This window comes from Saimiri boliviensis, chromosome 21 (genome assembly GCF_048565385.1).
Source record: "Saimiri boliviensis isolate mSaiBol1 chromosome 21, mSaiBol1.pri, whole genome shotgun sequence".
Taxonomy (NCBI): Eukaryota; Metazoa; Chordata; class Mammalia; order Primates; family Cebidae; genus Saimiri; species Saimiri boliviensis.
In genome coordinates, this window is record NC_133469.1 from 1878035 (window position 1) to 1893832 (window position 15798).

Here is a 15798-nt window from a genome sequence, read left to right on the forward strand (position 1 = left end):
CACACCAGCCAATTGGCTACTTTTGAAAATGAAGCCAGGGCACTGGGGAAGGGCCTGCAGTGACTCACAAGTAAATCTAGCAAGAGGTTTTTCAGACTCAGAAAGCACAAAGGACCCCACAGCCTGCGGACTGGAAGCCCTCCCGCACTGACCCGCCTTGAAGCTCAGCTCATCGTGCTCCTGCCCCTCGTAGTCATACAGGGCCCGGACTCGCACTTCCGTCCCCGAGGTGGTGTCCTCGTCGAACGGATTCGAGTCCCCGTTGGCGTCCGTGGAGGAGAAGGGGTTGTTGGACTCATCGTCCGACCAGTCGGTGGGATAGCTCTGGGTCTTCTCGTAGCTGCTCACACTGCAAGAAAGGGGTGGCCACAGGGCCCTCAGCACCAGGCCGGCAGACGGCGTGAGGCCCCTGCCCCTGCAAGGGGAGGCACTGGAGCCTTGGGGCTCAGGGCTGAGGGCTCCTTCCGAAGGAGCACAGCTGTCCGGCGTGACAGCACAGGTGGAGCCAGCCCTAGTGAGAATGCGTGCCATCCACACTCATCCTGAGCCACAACAGGCTTTCCAGCAGCAGGTGGCTGGAGATGCCTACAGCGGAGCCTCGCGCTCTAGATCCCAGCACAGACCGCGTGCTTGTCTGTTTTCCTGTGGCGGTGCTGCTGGGGCCTTGAGGGGTTAACAGAGGACAGAGAAAAAGTGACCAAGATTGTTAGCTGTGCCCTCCCTGAGGAATGGGGGCACCAGGAAGCCTGTGCACCACATGTGCAGCATGCCAGGTGCCCACTTCCTGCAGGGCCTCGTGCATTGCTGAGTGCCAAGGGGTGAGACCCCGAAAAGAGGGACAGAGAGAGAGAGAGAGAGAGAGAGAGAGAGAGAGAGAGAAAGAGAGAGGGAGAGAGAGAGAGAGAGACGGAGAGGGCGCAGGACAGAGCGAGCGCAGCGCGACCAGAGGAAGCGTTTGTTCACCAACTTTTTGGCCTTAGTGTCCTCCTTCTCACTGACGGTGCTGCCCGTGTCGTCCTCGTCCTCGAAGGGGTTGTAGCTGGACTGTGACTGCGCAGACTGGGCGGGGTTGCTCGGGACATTAAGGGTGCTATGGAGAGAGAGAGCTTTAGGGGATCCCAGCTCCGCAGGGGCCCGTGAGGGTCCTGGCAACTCCCAGCTGCAGGATGTCATGGGACAGAAGGGCTCCTCCTGTGACTGGAGGGGACCGTGGTGTTTCAACAGAAACGTGACTGGAGTCGAATGTGGGCGATACTTCAGCTGTGAAACGGGTCCAGGCGCCCAGGAGAGGACTCCATTGCCCTCTTCCTTCCTTGCATCTGGAGACAGTCCAGAGCAGGGGCACTGGGGTGGCGGCTGACAGAACACAGCTAGAGCGAAAGTGGTTTCCCGGTGCGGGGCTTCTCCCCTGTCCTGGCTCCTACCACTGTGAGCTGGCGGGTCAAACAGCCCCTCAGGGTCTCCTCTGAGAGTGACAGTCTGGGAGGCGCTAGCTCCCATGGATAAGAGGGAGGGGGCTCTGAGCTCTTTGGACTCCTCGGCCTCTTCCTACTACTAAGGGGTTCGAGGCTCACTCTTCTGCTCTTTGGGGCTGGAGCTTCCAAAATCAGGGCCAGAGCCTGCTGCACAGCCCTTTCTAGGCAGAAAGGATTCCTTTGGTACTCCAGAGGGAAAATCCATTCGTGCAACTGCCTAGTGTGTGCCAGGCACAGTGCGGGAACCAGAGAGATCTGGGCCTGAGGGCTGGGAGCCGGGAGCTGAGTTACGTACTAGGAAGGCCACAGGAAGACCCCAGAAGACCGTCAAGCAACCAGACAGGCACCAAAGGCCCTCAAGCCCCACCAAGTGACTGATCCTACATGGGCAGCAGCACCTTCTACTTCCACAGACCAGGGCCTCAGGGTGCGGGCCTCCAAAGCACCGGACGGAGGGCTCAGCCTGAGCACCCACCACCCCAGAACCAAGGAAGAGGGATGAGGACACACCTCCAATGCCACTAGAGTGGCCAGTAACTGCCTCATCTGCTTCAGCCCAGCGAGGGACTCTAGACCTAAGCCTGCCGGTGGCCAACATCCAGGCCACATGGCTGAGACTGCCGGCCCTCCTCCCTCCTCGGCACCTTTCCCCAGCAGACCGTCACGAGAGGGGACCGGTGGGGGCGGCTGAATCGTGCAGCGGCTCTGGCCGGCCCAGAGCCACCAGGGTGTCCTCCGAGGCAGTGATTCTTCCCTCCCACTCCCATCCACAGGCACGCAGGTGCCGGCCTGCTCCCTGCCCAGACGGTGTGCGCAGCAACGGAATGACGACGGCCAAACCCGCTGGGGATCCTGGGCGAGGGCTTCGGTGCCCGGGGCTGCAGGAAGGCCGCGGGAACCGGGGCTCAGCCTCGTCAGGAAGCCCCAGTATGAAGTGATACTACTGAGTGTGACGTGGAGGCCTCCGGGCAGGTCCTGCAGGAAGTCCTCCTCTAGCCCACACCTTCCAGAAGGTTCTTACCACCACAGTGCCGCCCTTATAGTGCTCATTTTCAGCCAGTGACTAAGTCAGAAATAAACAGTGCTCCCAGGGAAGAGGAAATCTGCAAAGGAGACACCTGGCAGTCCTCTCCTGTCCCCCCCCTCGACTGGCACCTGCACACAACATGGAGTGAGCACGAACCTCGGACCCAGGGATGGCACCTCAACCAGTGTCTGGGCAGGGCGGTGCCATTCCTGGGGACACGAATGCCAACCCTGTCATCAGCTCCTGCCCCCTCAGGTCTGAAGCTTGGGGCCAAGTCTCCTCTCTGGACCCGTCAGCAGCTCTGGCACCAGGCAGGAAGATGACCCTCCCAGAGATGCCCCTGGGCCACGGCGCACAGAGCGCAGAAGCCCAGGAACCTCCCAGGTGTCCAGGCTGGGGCTGTCCTGGACCATGCAGATTGTCCAGGGGGCCCCTCCCATGGGGCAGCCTCCTTCGGATGGAGGTGGCGCCTGCTCACCTGCTGGGCTTATTCGGCAGAGACTGGTCGCCAGTCTGGTTGATGCCCGTCAGGGTGACGCCGTCAGTGGCCTTCTTCTTCTCTCTCCGGCTGAGGGTTCGATTCAGGTCTGCAGACCACTCCTGGGCAACAAGTGTCGAGGGAGAGAAAACGGAGCTTCACTTGCGGGAAGCCACGTCTGTCCACGGTTCCCACCCAGCGAGCCTGCAGTCGGCTCTGTGCGTGCCGTGTGTAGACTCAGGGCCCTGCGCTCCCTGGTTTCCCAGAAGACCTCAGGCTGCCACATCCCACCTATGAACCCAAACGACCTGAGCCCCTTCTTCACTGTTCAGAGCAGGGGCTCATCAGAGGGCCTGGAGGCTGGCACCTCGACAACCACCCCAACAGGCCACGCCGCCCGCCTCCCAGAGGAGTACTGTCCAGCCTGGGGCGCAAGGACTGGGCCTGACACACGATGTCCTGTCTCCCAGTCCGGGGCCTCCCGATCCTGACCCTGCCCACCATGGTTCTCAGCCCCAGCCCCCTCAGACCAGCATGGGCCCCTGTGGCCTCCCAAGGTGTCTGCTGAGCCTCCCAAAGTAGACAGGAGCCAGCCTCTGAGGCACTTGTCCTGAAGTGCTGAAGATCCTGCATGTCAGCGCCATAAACGGTCCCGTGGGCCACAGGGTTGAGACAATTGGCTCTGGAGACCTGAGCAAGCCTGACATGCAGAAAAATGGGCCTTGAACTGCAAATAAACCAGGGCTACCACCTAACAGAACGGGCAGGCAAGCGGCTCTCAGTCTCGGAGGAGCGGGGCCCTCGCTGTGTTTCGCTGCCCTGGGACTTCTCCTGTGATGTGAGCAGCACGCTGGGGCTGACAAAGCAGAGCAGAGCATGCTCCTCCCCGAAGCCTCGCGAGTTCCTGGGCAGGGAACAGGCTTCACCAACTGCACCGCAGACGGACCAGGGCAAAACCAAGAAAGGGGGCTGTGTCTTGGTTCTCTAGAAAGCTGTGTGCATGCCCGTGTGTGTCTGGGTATGTGCCCGCAGGTTTAACGAGTTCTCCTTCCCCCGAATCTCCACCAGTTACCAGACAACTTTGATTAAAACTTGGTATGGCTGAGTCCACCGCTCTGCTCGCACGTGCTTACAGAACTTCTAGGTTGGAAGCCAAGGCAGAAGCATCCTGTCTGACCTGTCCATCGGACAGATGACCAAACTGAGGCCTCAAATGGCAACGTGACTTGCCCACACAGAGTGGGTGGCAGACCTGGGCCCTTGACCCCAAGGGCCACTTTTTTGTCTATTTTCTGAGTAAAACAGGTTGACAGAGAACTGAATGGAAACCTCAGAGTTCTCCCCAGTGACCTCTGAGTATAAATCCAGCCTGGTACTGAATGGGTGGCTTCCAAAGGCCAATGGGATCAACATCAAGCCGACGCTGAAAGGAGGGCCCGGCTCTCAACCACCCTGACAGTAGCGCAGCCTCAGCAGAACTGCTACGAGCCTGGCTGGGGCAGCACCACACACACCCACACGGGACGCAGACACCCTGCAAGGTGTATGGCACTCTATGAATTAGCCAGACACATACACTTACTTCATCCTTGTGGCATGAAAAATGAAAAGAAATCAGTGCATTAGAGAAAGTCAGACATAGTCCCCTAACAGCTGCAAACGTGCGTACAAGGAACACACAGGGGCTGGTTCCCGGCCCACAGACCCACGGAGAAAGGCACCCCTGGGCTCTGGCTAGAATACCCTCCCCAGGAGCCAGACGTCAAATAGTCCTCCCCACTGTTCCGCTCTCTAGGTATTGATGGGCCCCTCGAAGGGACCCAAGCAAGTTTCACAGGTGATTTCCTGTGCCACTCCAGGCAGTAAATATTCGCTGTGCCTGAAGCCCCAGCTTGTGCACACAACACATCAGCCGAACCTTCCTGGTATGTGGCTCCAGAGGAGAGGCAGGGCTTTGTGCTGTCCCCTCTAGGGTCACTTCCGCCTGGGAAGGCTCTGGCAGTGCTTCTGCGGAAGGGGCACAGCTGCTCTGCAGCCTCCTGCTGGGAGCAAGTCCCGGGGCTGCGCAGGGGAGTGCTTGCGGCAGCGCCTACACTGTCATTTGGAGAAACCTTCCTGTTAGGAGGGAGGCTGCGAGGCACCCAGGAGGCTTCTGAGTGGCGGGCCTGAGCTAACAGCCTGCAGAGGCAAGGTCACCGTGTTCCCCAACAGCCCTGACGGGAGACGGCGGCTCCTCTCATTCCCATTGCACACGTGGGAAAACTGAGTCCCAAAAAGGGCGAATCGTTTGCTCGGCTTCCCACAGGTTGTCAGAGGTGAGGCAGAATCTGAACGCAGCCGGGCTCTGGCCGCTGCTGAGTCAGGGAAGCCGCCTGAGGCCCACGCCCACGCCCTCAGCATCCCCGCTGGGGCAGCTGACGCCACATGCTTCCTCATCACACAGGAACAGGGGCAGCAGGACCTTCGGCCACTGCCTTCCGTGCTACCGTGAGGGTGCCAGGTGGGACCTGGTGACCCAATCCTAGGGCTGGGTGAGTCCTGAGATCCCCAGGCCCTTGCATTTCGAATGTAAACATAGCTAAACGCTCAGACCCACAAGATGGGAAAAGAAGAATGTTCATTTTGAATTTCACCAAATTTACTGCCTGGAGTAGGGAAAAGTCCTTTGTTCGAAGGGTAAGGAGGGCTGCCCACTGAGACCGCCTCCCCTCCCCTAGCCCACTGTGAGGCGGGCACTGTGACTGCTCCCTTCGCGGCAATCCCACAGGGTGCGGCAGGGACCGGAGGTCCTGTGTGTCCCATGGCTCCTGGGACTGACTAGGAAGGAAGAAAATGCCAGTGGCCAAGTGACAGCCAAACATTCCCAACTAGAGAGGACAGAACTGCAGCCTCACGAGAATTTCAGAAGGCCTTCGAGAATGCCTGCGGCCCCCCAGGACTCTAAACCAGAACTTGGGCTGTTCTAGGCTATGGTCTGTACTAAGCTTGGTCTATACTTAGCTATGCCTAAGGCTGCCTGGTGGCTCACGCCTGTAGTCCCAGCATTTTGGGAGGCCGAGGTGGGCAGATCACCTGAGGTCAGGAGTTTGAGACCAGCCTGACCAATATGGTGAAAGCCCATTTCTTAAAAAAAAAAAAAAAAAAAAAAAATGCTGCCTGATAGACAGGGCAAACACCAATACAGAGTCTGGAATGAGAAAGACATCGCCTGGCAACTCTGCGGGCCCAGGTCCCTCCTAGGCCGGTGAGGTCACGGGCACACCCTCCACTTACCTCAAACTGTGGCCAGTTCATGGCCATGCCCGGCCCATGATTGGCTCGGAACCACCTCAGGTCCTCCACCGCATCAGCTGCTCTGATGCTCTGTTCCAGGTCACGGTAAATGGTTTTGTAGCTAAATCAGAGAGAGAAACACGGCTCTTTTGGAAGGCAGGGACCAGCGGCCATTTGTCCCAGCCCAGTGCCAGCCACAGCAGGTCCCATGGTCTCTGCCCCTATACTAGAGTTGGTTTCACAGACAGATCCAGAACACCCCTCCCTTGGCTCCGGTGGAAGATCACAGGCTGACATGTGCACAGAAGGGTTCTGACGAACGACCTTTAAATCAAACCGGCTAACGGGGTGGTGACAAATGACCACATGTGGCAACCTAGACCACACTGGACAGGCCTAGGTGCTTCCGAACCTCTGCGTCACATACGCAAAAGGCACCAGCAGGTGGGCTGCATGGGCCACCACTCTGTGTGGTCCTATTTAATCAGGCCTGGAGTGGAGGAAGAGAAAACTGGAGGGCGTTAGGAAGCGCCCCTCATTCCTCGTCTCCGTCAGAAAAGCTTTACACCCAGATGTGCAAATGCAGAACGTGAAGATGAGCCGGTGCTGAAGAACACAGCCGCACCAAGACGGGGTGAGGGCCGCCTTCTGCCTGGCAGCCATCATCGGCTCACTTCCTAGGAAGCTGCCCTGCCGGGGAGGAGTATGGATCACTGCTGGACCTGATATTTTCACTTCTAATCTTTGTGGCCGGTGAGTCATGTACTTCCTCTGGGCCTCGGTTTCCTCCCCAGCTGAGTGGGCATGATCCCCTCCATCAAGGGCCGAGCTGTGTCTTTCACAGGAGACGGGCTGGAGTTCAAGCCCCAGAGCCTCAGAATGTGGCCTTATTTGTCTTTATGGAGGTACTCGAGGTACAATGAGGTCACTAGCAGGGACCCTTATCCATATGACTGGTGCTGTATTAAAAGGGGGAAATCCAGACACAGAGACAGACAATCACCTGCATCATGGGAGTCACTCCACACGCAGAAGAACCCGACGCAGCCCAGCCCCGCCCCGCTCCCGCCAGCTGGGGCGTCGTTTCATCTCGTCCAGCCGCAGCTTCCTCATCACTAAGATGGGGTCAGTGCCACCCACTTCACAAGACTGTCATAAAAATGGAATGGTGGCAGAGTAGCAGCTGTGCGATAGCTATTGCTGTTGATGATTTTTGTCAGAAGGAGACAGAGGGAAAGTGTTTCCTATTACAGCAAGCCATGACCTACGACGTGCCCCTGCACAGTTCTGCTAGATGGATGCCGGTGGTCCACACCCTCGAGTTAGCTGCGACCTCTGCCCTGGTGAAGGCATCACCGACCAAAGATGAGGGAAGCACAGAAGGAACAGCACAGCTCCCATGTCACAGTTCAGAACCGAGTCCCAGCGGGTACGTGCTGTGCTGGGGACTGAAGGCCCCGAAGCAGTCAGCTGATCGCAGAGGGCCTCAAAGAAAGACTGTCCCAGGCACAACCAGCCCAGACATGCCAGACTCACCCCCAGCGGGTTTTAGAGGTGTTAGCTGCACTGGTCCTAGCTGTGGCCCCAAAACAGGCAGCCTCCCTTCCTGCCCAGACCTGTATGTGGAGCTGGCAGAGTGGGCCTGGCCTTATCTGCTCAGCAACTGGCTGGGTCAGCTGGCCTTCCCCCGGTCCAGCCTGCCATGCCTGCAGCTGCAGAAAGGCTCAGCACAAGGGCCCTCCGTGGCATCCAGATTTCAGAGAAGACATGAGGGCGGTGAGGAGGCCTCCTGATGAACGCACCACCCCAAACCTGGGAGCAGCATCTGAGTTTGCTTCAAAAGCACTTTCCGTCGACTTCAATGATGTGTATTTTTTGGCTCAAAGGAAACTTACCCAGCCACATTGGACAGGTCTAAGTGCTTCTGAACCTCCAGCAGAACCTCCCGGAAGAAGCGCAGCCGCTTCTCCTCGAACTGCTGGCACTGCTCAAACACCTGCTCCATGTTCTCCATGTACTGGGGTGTGCCCTGGTCGAGCTCCTTCAGGGACTTCTCGTACTTCTCTTTGGTCTAAAGGAAAACCCAGGCACCAGACAAAGGTTCATTTTCATTTGGCCCTTGGCTCATCCCACTCCTGGAGTGTCTCAGGCCTCCCCAGACTCCAAATGCAAAGAACAAGCCGGAGCTCAGGCCTCTGAGGGACTTCAAGTCCCAGTCCCTCCACTCTTGCAAAGTCAATCGCACTCCAGCCATCTGCCCTGCCTCTCAGCGGGAGCAAGGCCCAGACAGGTACATCCCAGTGAAGAGCAGTCTCCCCAGAGTGCAATGTGCATGGTCTCGAGCATGCCACACGCCCATGTCTTCTCCTCCCCACAGGGAAGGGCTGCACCTGGCTACCCTCAAGCCTCAGATCTGGCCTACAGCAAGGGTGGGGCTGGGGCTGAATCCTGCAGCTCTCTCTCGTCTACGAGCCTCGCTGTCCATTGTTAGAAGAGGAGGACACTCTCCTTCACAGTGTTCTGATACGTAAATGACAGGCTGCGGGAAGAAGGCATTCAAAAAAAGGTCCTCCTTCCCCTGTCCTTCAGCCCACTCCGTCCCTGACACAGCTGCTCCCTCCCAGACTGTCCCAAGAAAGGGTTTTGCAAGGCAGGAAATGTTAAAAGCAGGTGTGGCCTATCTCAAGAGTATCCAGGGACAGCTGGAAAATGTGTGAAATTCCTAAGTTGGGGCTAAAGTGGGCACACTGATCTGGTGGGTGTGCCTCGAGGTCAGTGGACTCACACTGGCACACACTTCCTTGCACCCCCGCATCTTGGCGTACAGGGCCACCAGTCTGGTGGCCAGGTGGTTTTGCTAGCTGGTGGGATCATGGTCATGGTAGGTAAGGGACAGCAGGGCTGACGCCATGTATTTATTGCAATTCTTTCCACTACAGGGCTAGTCACAGGCTACCCTTGGGTCTAAGCTTTGCTGTCCTTGACATGTGTGGGGCCTTCTGAGGAGGGATGGAGCACTCCCTGAGTCACTGCAGGCCTGTGAGGCACCTTCTCTGCCCACAGCTGGGACTGAGTCTACCCTGCCCATGTGGCTCCCGTGCTCCCCTCCCAGATGCCCTCCTCTGACTCAGTCCTTGGGAGACTCCGCTTCAGGCTCCAAAATAACCACTCTTCTTTTTTTTTTTGAGACGGAGTTTCGCTCTTGTTACCCAGGCTGGAGTGCAATGGCGCGATCTCCGCTCACCGCAACCTCCGCCTCCTGGGTTCAGGCAGTTCTCCTGCCTCAGCCTCCCGAGTAGCTGGGATTACAGGCACGCGCCACCATGCCCGGCTAATTTTTGCACCTTTAGTAGAGACGGGGTTTCACCGTGTTGACCAGGATGGTCTCGATCTCTTGACCTCGTGATCCACCCGCCTCAGCCTCCCAAAGTGCTGGGATTACAGGCTTGAGCCACCGTGCCCGGCTCACTCTTCTTGAAGCCATCCCCAGCCTCCTGAGACCAGGTCCCTGACTGGGGCCCTAACTCCTGCCCCTTTCTCCTCTCTTGATATCTGGGTCCTTGCTCTGCTTCTGAGCCTCCGGAGAGGGCTGGGCTTGGGTCCTCTGTGCCTACAGGAAAAGGCCACCCCGTCAGGGCTGGGGCACGCACAGCAGAAAGAGCTCCACAGCACTGTGGCTAATCCCCTATTCCCCACCACCACTCCACGGTCCCTGTCTGTGCCTACTACCTGGCAGCCCTGCATGGGAGCCTAGCTCAGCAGCCTGAGACACACAGCTTAGGTTCAGCGCCCAGCATCGGGAGGATACCGCCGAAGGGACACAGAGCAGTCCCCTCTCAGGAGCCTTCAAGACACAGCATCCTCCCAGAAGCTCTCAGGGTACTCAGTGGCAACAAGACACTCCAACTCTGGGCTGCCCCTGACCTCAGCCTGTGCCGATCCTGTTGGCCACAGGTCCTGCCCCCAGCACAGGCAAGGTACTGAGCAGGGTCGTGACTGCTCAGGAAATCCCCTTGCAGGGCATAGAAAGTTCTCAACAAACACCCACGGAGTAAAACAAGACATGGCCTTCACCCTTAGGTGGACTGTAATATTTTAGCACTAAATGCAAAAAGTTACTTTCTCATAGATGCTACAAGATGCAGATGATAAGAAACACAAATGTACCTGTGCCACCAGTCAGCAGTGGTATGCATGTCTATGTGTGTATGTATGTATGCGTCTACCTACCTACCTATGTAGAGATGGGGTCTCACTTTGTCACCCAGGCTGGAGTGCAGTGGTGTGACCATAGCCACAGCAACCTTGAACTCCTGGGCTCAAGCAATCCTCCCACCTCAGCCTCTGAAGCAGGTGGGATTACAGGCATATGCCACCACGCCCAGCTAAATGTTTAAATTTTTTGTAGAGATGAAGTCTCACTATGTTGTCCAGACTGTATGCCGGTTTTTGGAAACCACATCAAGAAGGGTGGTAGGGAGGGACTGCCTTCCTCTCCAGAGCTCTAGGTCCACAAGGCTCTCTCACATCCTGAGTCACTAGTCAGACCACAGAGGCAGGGAGGGCCCGAGGACGGAACCCACAACAAGCATCCCATTCATCCTGCTAGACGCTTACGTCCACCCTCGCGCCCTGGGCCTGTTCTGCAGAAGCCTGAGTTGATGTCCTGGGTGGCCTCCCTTCCTCTCCATCTCTGCTTCCCTCTCTCTGACGGGCACACCCCCACCCAACATGGAGAAGCCCCATCTTTCCTCCAGGTACCTTTCTGGACACCTGATTCCCCGGGATTCCGGTAAAGGCCTGAGAGTTCCCTGGATCTTGTACTTCTTAAGCCCAGGCGCGCTCCACTCAGTAGATGGTTCCAGGCTCCTCACCTGATCCCACCCTGGAGGCACCTGGGCTGCTTCAAAAGCCTAGATTCCTGGCTCCAGCAATGGGGGTGAGGGGGGTTTCCCAGAGGATTCTGACGTTTGGTCTGAGTGATGAACTCTCGTGTAGACGACATGTTCCCCTTGCTACGCCGCTGGCATAGCAGTGAGGAACAGTGGAGAAAGGGCATATGGACAGGCTTAGTTAGGACTAAGTCCCTGCTCTCACCTGCCGGGTGGCACGTGATTTAACCTCTCTGATCTTGGTTTCCTCATTCATAAAACAGGGATGGCACCCCTAACCGACAGGGGCAGAGTGAGGCTCATCTGAGGCCTGGAAAGGCTGGTGTGGAGGGAAAGCAGCTCAGGGCTCCTGCTCCCCTCTGGCCCACGTCCTGTTCCTGGAGTGCAGCCACTCTCTACCTCATTCCATCTCTCTCTGCAAATCCCGGCTGGGAATCTCTTCTCCAAACACCGAGGCAGGGCAGGCCCTTGGTAATGACACCCCCCAGCCCTCATGGCTGAGCGAAGGAGGCGGGTGGGGCCGAGGGCTGAGCCCTCACTTCCTGTGGACTTTCAAATCACAAGACGATGGCGCTGTCTGGTTTTAGGTCCTGTGGCTCTAGGACCTTCCAGGCAGAATCACTGTCCACGTCTAGAGAGCACTTCGCAGTTTACACTGATTTCTCACTAACCCACTGGGGCAGAAAATCTCCCCTTCACAACAGAAATGGAAGGGCACCCAGGATGCCACAGTGTTTGGTCACTGTCTCTCCTTGAAAGGCCACCATTCTGCCACTCCTGGCTCCACAGCCGCCTCTGCCTCACTCTCAGGGCCCGTCACTGCGGAGACTGTGTGGCACCTCCGTGACCCCCCACACCTGGCTTCCCAGACACGCACTCGCAGCCTGCAGGCCCTCCACCAGGGCTCTGCTCCCAGCCCCTCTCCCTACACAAGCAGAGCAATCCTTCTAAACCATCTCACCCCCCTCCACTCCTCCCCAGTCCCACCCAGGCTCAGGCCCTCCTCAGCAGCTCCTGGTCAGCAGCATCCTAAGCTCCTTACTCAGCCTGGCGGTCCGGGCCACTGGCAATTTGGTCCTCATGACCCTCTATACCAGCTCACACCACACCCGTTCACACCCGCCGCTGGCCACACCCATGCTGGCAGGCACAAGGGGATCCCTGAAGCAGTCCCAGCTGTCCTTGCGTCTCTGAGCACAAGAAGCCGTCTGTTCCCCCCAGCTTGCCCAGAGCCTGGCTCTACCCCTCGACTGAGCAGGTACAAGGCTAGGTGCTAGGGCACTCACCTGTGGCCTTCCTATTTATCCCTCTACCCACCCATTCACCCAAGCAGTTTACAGAAGACTTACTATGTGTCAGACACATGAACACGTGGCACGGTGGCACCCGACGTGTGAAACCAGGTGTACAATTTACCTTAAGAACATCTTGCTTGCACTTTTCTACTTTGTCCTGCAATTTCTTGAGCTGTTCAGGGTTGAGGGACGGATCTGCCTTGCTGTTGGCTTCTCGTGAGATAGCCAGCTTCTCCTCCTTGCATGCTGCATGGTGGGCTTTCTTTGCCGCTTCCACCTACAAGGAGAATTCGGTCCTGAATGCCATGTCGCTGGGAGTTCAGGATCCTCCCTGGAGGTTACACAGACCATGGGAATGCCTGTGCTACCAAGAGGGGAGGAAAAAGCAGGTGGAAAACTGTATGTCTACTATCACAGCAACTCGTCCCAACAGGAACACACTCAACACACGTATCTACAGAGAACTTGCTTTGCCCCATGCATGGTTCGAGGCACCAGGGACACAGCAAGAGACACAAGAGCCCAAGCCTTCGTGAGGCTTCCATGTGAGCTGGGGGAGGCAGATCCAGCAGAGGAAAAGCCGCACGCCAGAGTCCATCAGAAGGTGCCAAGTGTGGTGGAGGGAAAGACAGACAGGCACCGCGCGGGCGGAGATGGCACGGAGCACGCACACGGAGGGGTATGGACATCCCAGGAAGACCACGCCAGGCCGCTGGATCCGCAAACACAAAGAAAGTTCCGAGAAGGAACCCAGCACAAGCGAGAGGGCTATGCTGGGGAGGCAGAGTGACTGGTCACGTTTCCCCTTGTTTTAACGGCTATTTTACATACACATACACACACACACACACACACACACACACACACACACACACACACACACATATAGAGGAGGGAGGGAGGGAGGGAGGGAGGGAGAGAGAGAAAGAGAGAGAGACAGAGTGTGTGTTTGTGTGTGTGTGTGTGTGTGTGTGTGTGTGTGTGTTTAATAGATCCTTCCTTCTTTGAGCCAAAGCCACAAATTAGCACTTTGGGAGGCCAAAGCGGGTGGATCACCTGAGGTCAGGAGTTCAAGACCAGCCTGGCCAACATGGTAAAACCCTGTCTCTACTAAAAATACAAAAAATTAGCAGGGTGTGGTGGCATGCACCGGTAATTGTAATACCAGCTACTCAGAAGGCTGAGGCAGGAGAATCGCTTGAACCTGGGAGGCAGAGGTTGCAGTGAGCCGAGATTGCACCACTGCACTCCAGCCTGGGTGACAGAGCGAGACTCCATCTCAAAAAATAAAAACAAAAAACCTAAAGAATGCATATAGAGCATTAAGCGTCTTGTACCTGGGTAAATGTCAGCCACAACGGGCTTCTAGCCTGAGGAGTAGCTTTTTCTCTGCCAGGTCTGGCCTCCTGTGCCTAGAGCCAATGGCAGGAAGTCCTGGGTGCAAGAGTGGGTGCTGCTGGTGGGGCGCCAGGCACAGCGAGGTGGGGAGGCAGGCAGAGTGCGGCTGGGCAGGGCAGCCTGCAGGAGGGATGTACCTCTTTCAGCTTCTTGGCCCAGGGCTTCTGTGCCTTCCGAAAGCCGTCCTCCGCTTCCTTGGTCTCCTTGAAGCCGCCCATCATCTGCTTGTGAAAGGCTTCCTTCTGCCAATTCTTGATCTTCTCGAAGTCCTCGTTCATCAGTGAGGCCTTCACCTCCAGGTGCAGCTCGCTCACCCTCTCCGCCTCGGACATGACGGCCGTCCAGGCCTTCTCCACGGTGCCGTACTGGGGCCCTGCACCGGGGAGAGAAGCTGAGGGTCACTGCACTGGCCGTGGTGGCGTCTCCTCTGCCCATACCTCAGCTGTTCATGTGGGCATTCAGACCACAGAGAGGGTTTCCTTTTGGTTGTTTCAGATATTTTTCTCTCAGGGACGCTGCCTTTTTCAGTTCCTGAAGTAGAATTTGCTCTGCCACTCATGTTAGGAAAACTGGGGCATTATATGACTTTCCTTTATGTTATTTATTTATGAGATAGAGTTTCGCTCTTGCTATCCATCCATCCATCCATCCATCCATCCATCCATCCACCCATCTATTATCTATCTCAGGCGTCCCCAAACTTTTTACACAGGGGGCCAGTTCCCTGTCCCTCAGACCATTGGAGGGCCGCCACATACTGTGCTCCTCTCACTGACCACCAATGAAAGAGGTGCCCTTCCTGAAGTATGGCGGGGGGCCGGATAAATGGCCTCAGGGGGGCCGCATGCGGCCCGCGGGCTGTAGTTTGGGGACGCCTGATCTATTTAACGGAGTTTCGCTCTTGTTGCCCCAGGCTGGAGTGCAGTGGCGCAATCTTGGCTCATCACAACCTCCACCTGCTGGGTTCAAGAGATTCTCCTGCTTCAGCCTCCCGAGTAGCTAGGATTACAGGCACCCGCCACCACACCTGGCTAAGTTTTTGTATTTTTAGTAGAGAAGGGGGTTTTATCATGTTGGCAAGGCTAGTCTCAAACTCCTGACCTCAGGTGATACACTCTTCGGCCTCCCAAAGTGCTGGGACTACAGGCGTCAGTCACTGTGCCCCACCATGCCTTTCCTTTATTTAAAGCCACTGAACACTTTAAAAACTCAAATTTCCACATCTTAGAAGTCTTAATTTACTTAAAGGCGGCCAGAGATGGGGGGACCTTCTGAAGTGAGCAGACGCTTCTCCCAGGTGTTGGGCACCCACCCACACACGCCAATGGCTCTCCTGGCACGGCTCCTATTAGCCCTGCTTGGCCCCTGGCCAGCCCTGCACTGCCTCCCTCTGCAGGACTGCATTCATTCAGTCCCAAAAAGAGCCCAGCTCCACGCACAAGCTCAAGAACACTGTGGAATGAGGACTGTCCCCTCGGCAGAATGGAAGCCCGTCCTTCGGGAGGAAGGAGAGGAGGAAGCAGGAGCCTGCTCTGGACAAGTGTGGCAGGAGGCGCTGAGTCACCTCTCCCTACTCACTGTTCTCAGTCCCCTAGGCTCAGGAAAGAAGCCCTAATCCAGGCTGGCATTTCTATTAAGGGGGTAGGATGGGGTGGCGTGAGGCTGGAGAGAGGGAGAGCCATGATAGAGCTGACACAGAAATCAAGAAGACCCACAGCCAGTCCTCAAGGTGGTCATGGGGACAGTGCCCAAGTGCGCCAAGTCATGACGGAGGTGGGTTGGAGGGAGAGCAGGCTGTCAGAACCCAGAGAAGGCACATGACTCTGGGGGCTTGGAGACAACAGAGCGCAGCCCCGGAAGCTGGAACCCTCTGTGCCTTAAAATGAGCACACTCCTGTCCTGTCCACGACACCACGGCCGGACTCACAAGGTGAGGGTGGCAAGGGTGCTTTGTGAACCT

At 57.0% G+C, this 15798-nt stretch overlaps 1 protein-coding gene across 4 annotated transcripts in view; it reads right to left on the bottom strand.

Moving 5' to 3' along the window:
• The window catches only part of PACSIN2 (protein kinase C and casein kinase substrate in neurons 2), a 134623-nt gene that overhangs the window by 2980 nt on the left and 115845 nt on the right, over positions 1-15798 (bottom strand). For 3 of the 4 annotated variants that reach the window (XM_039462991.2, XM_074390881.1, XM_074390880.1), the window contains exons 4-10: positions 13976-14211; positions 12562-12717; positions 8149-8324; positions 6254-6374; positions 2981-3102; positions 968-1090; positions 153-349 (exon numbers count right to left, since the gene is read on the bottom strand). In XM_039462991.2, the coding sequence (XP_039318925.1) occupies positions 153-349; positions 968-1090; positions 2981-3102; positions 6254-6374; positions 8149-8324; positions 12562-12717; positions 13976-14211 (1131 nt within the window). The remainder of the gene's footprint in view (positions 1-152; positions 350-967; positions 1091-2980; positions 3103-6253; positions 6375-8148; positions 8325-12561; positions 12718-13975; positions 14212-15798) is intronic. The other variant, XM_039462994.2, reaches the window with a different exon arrangement.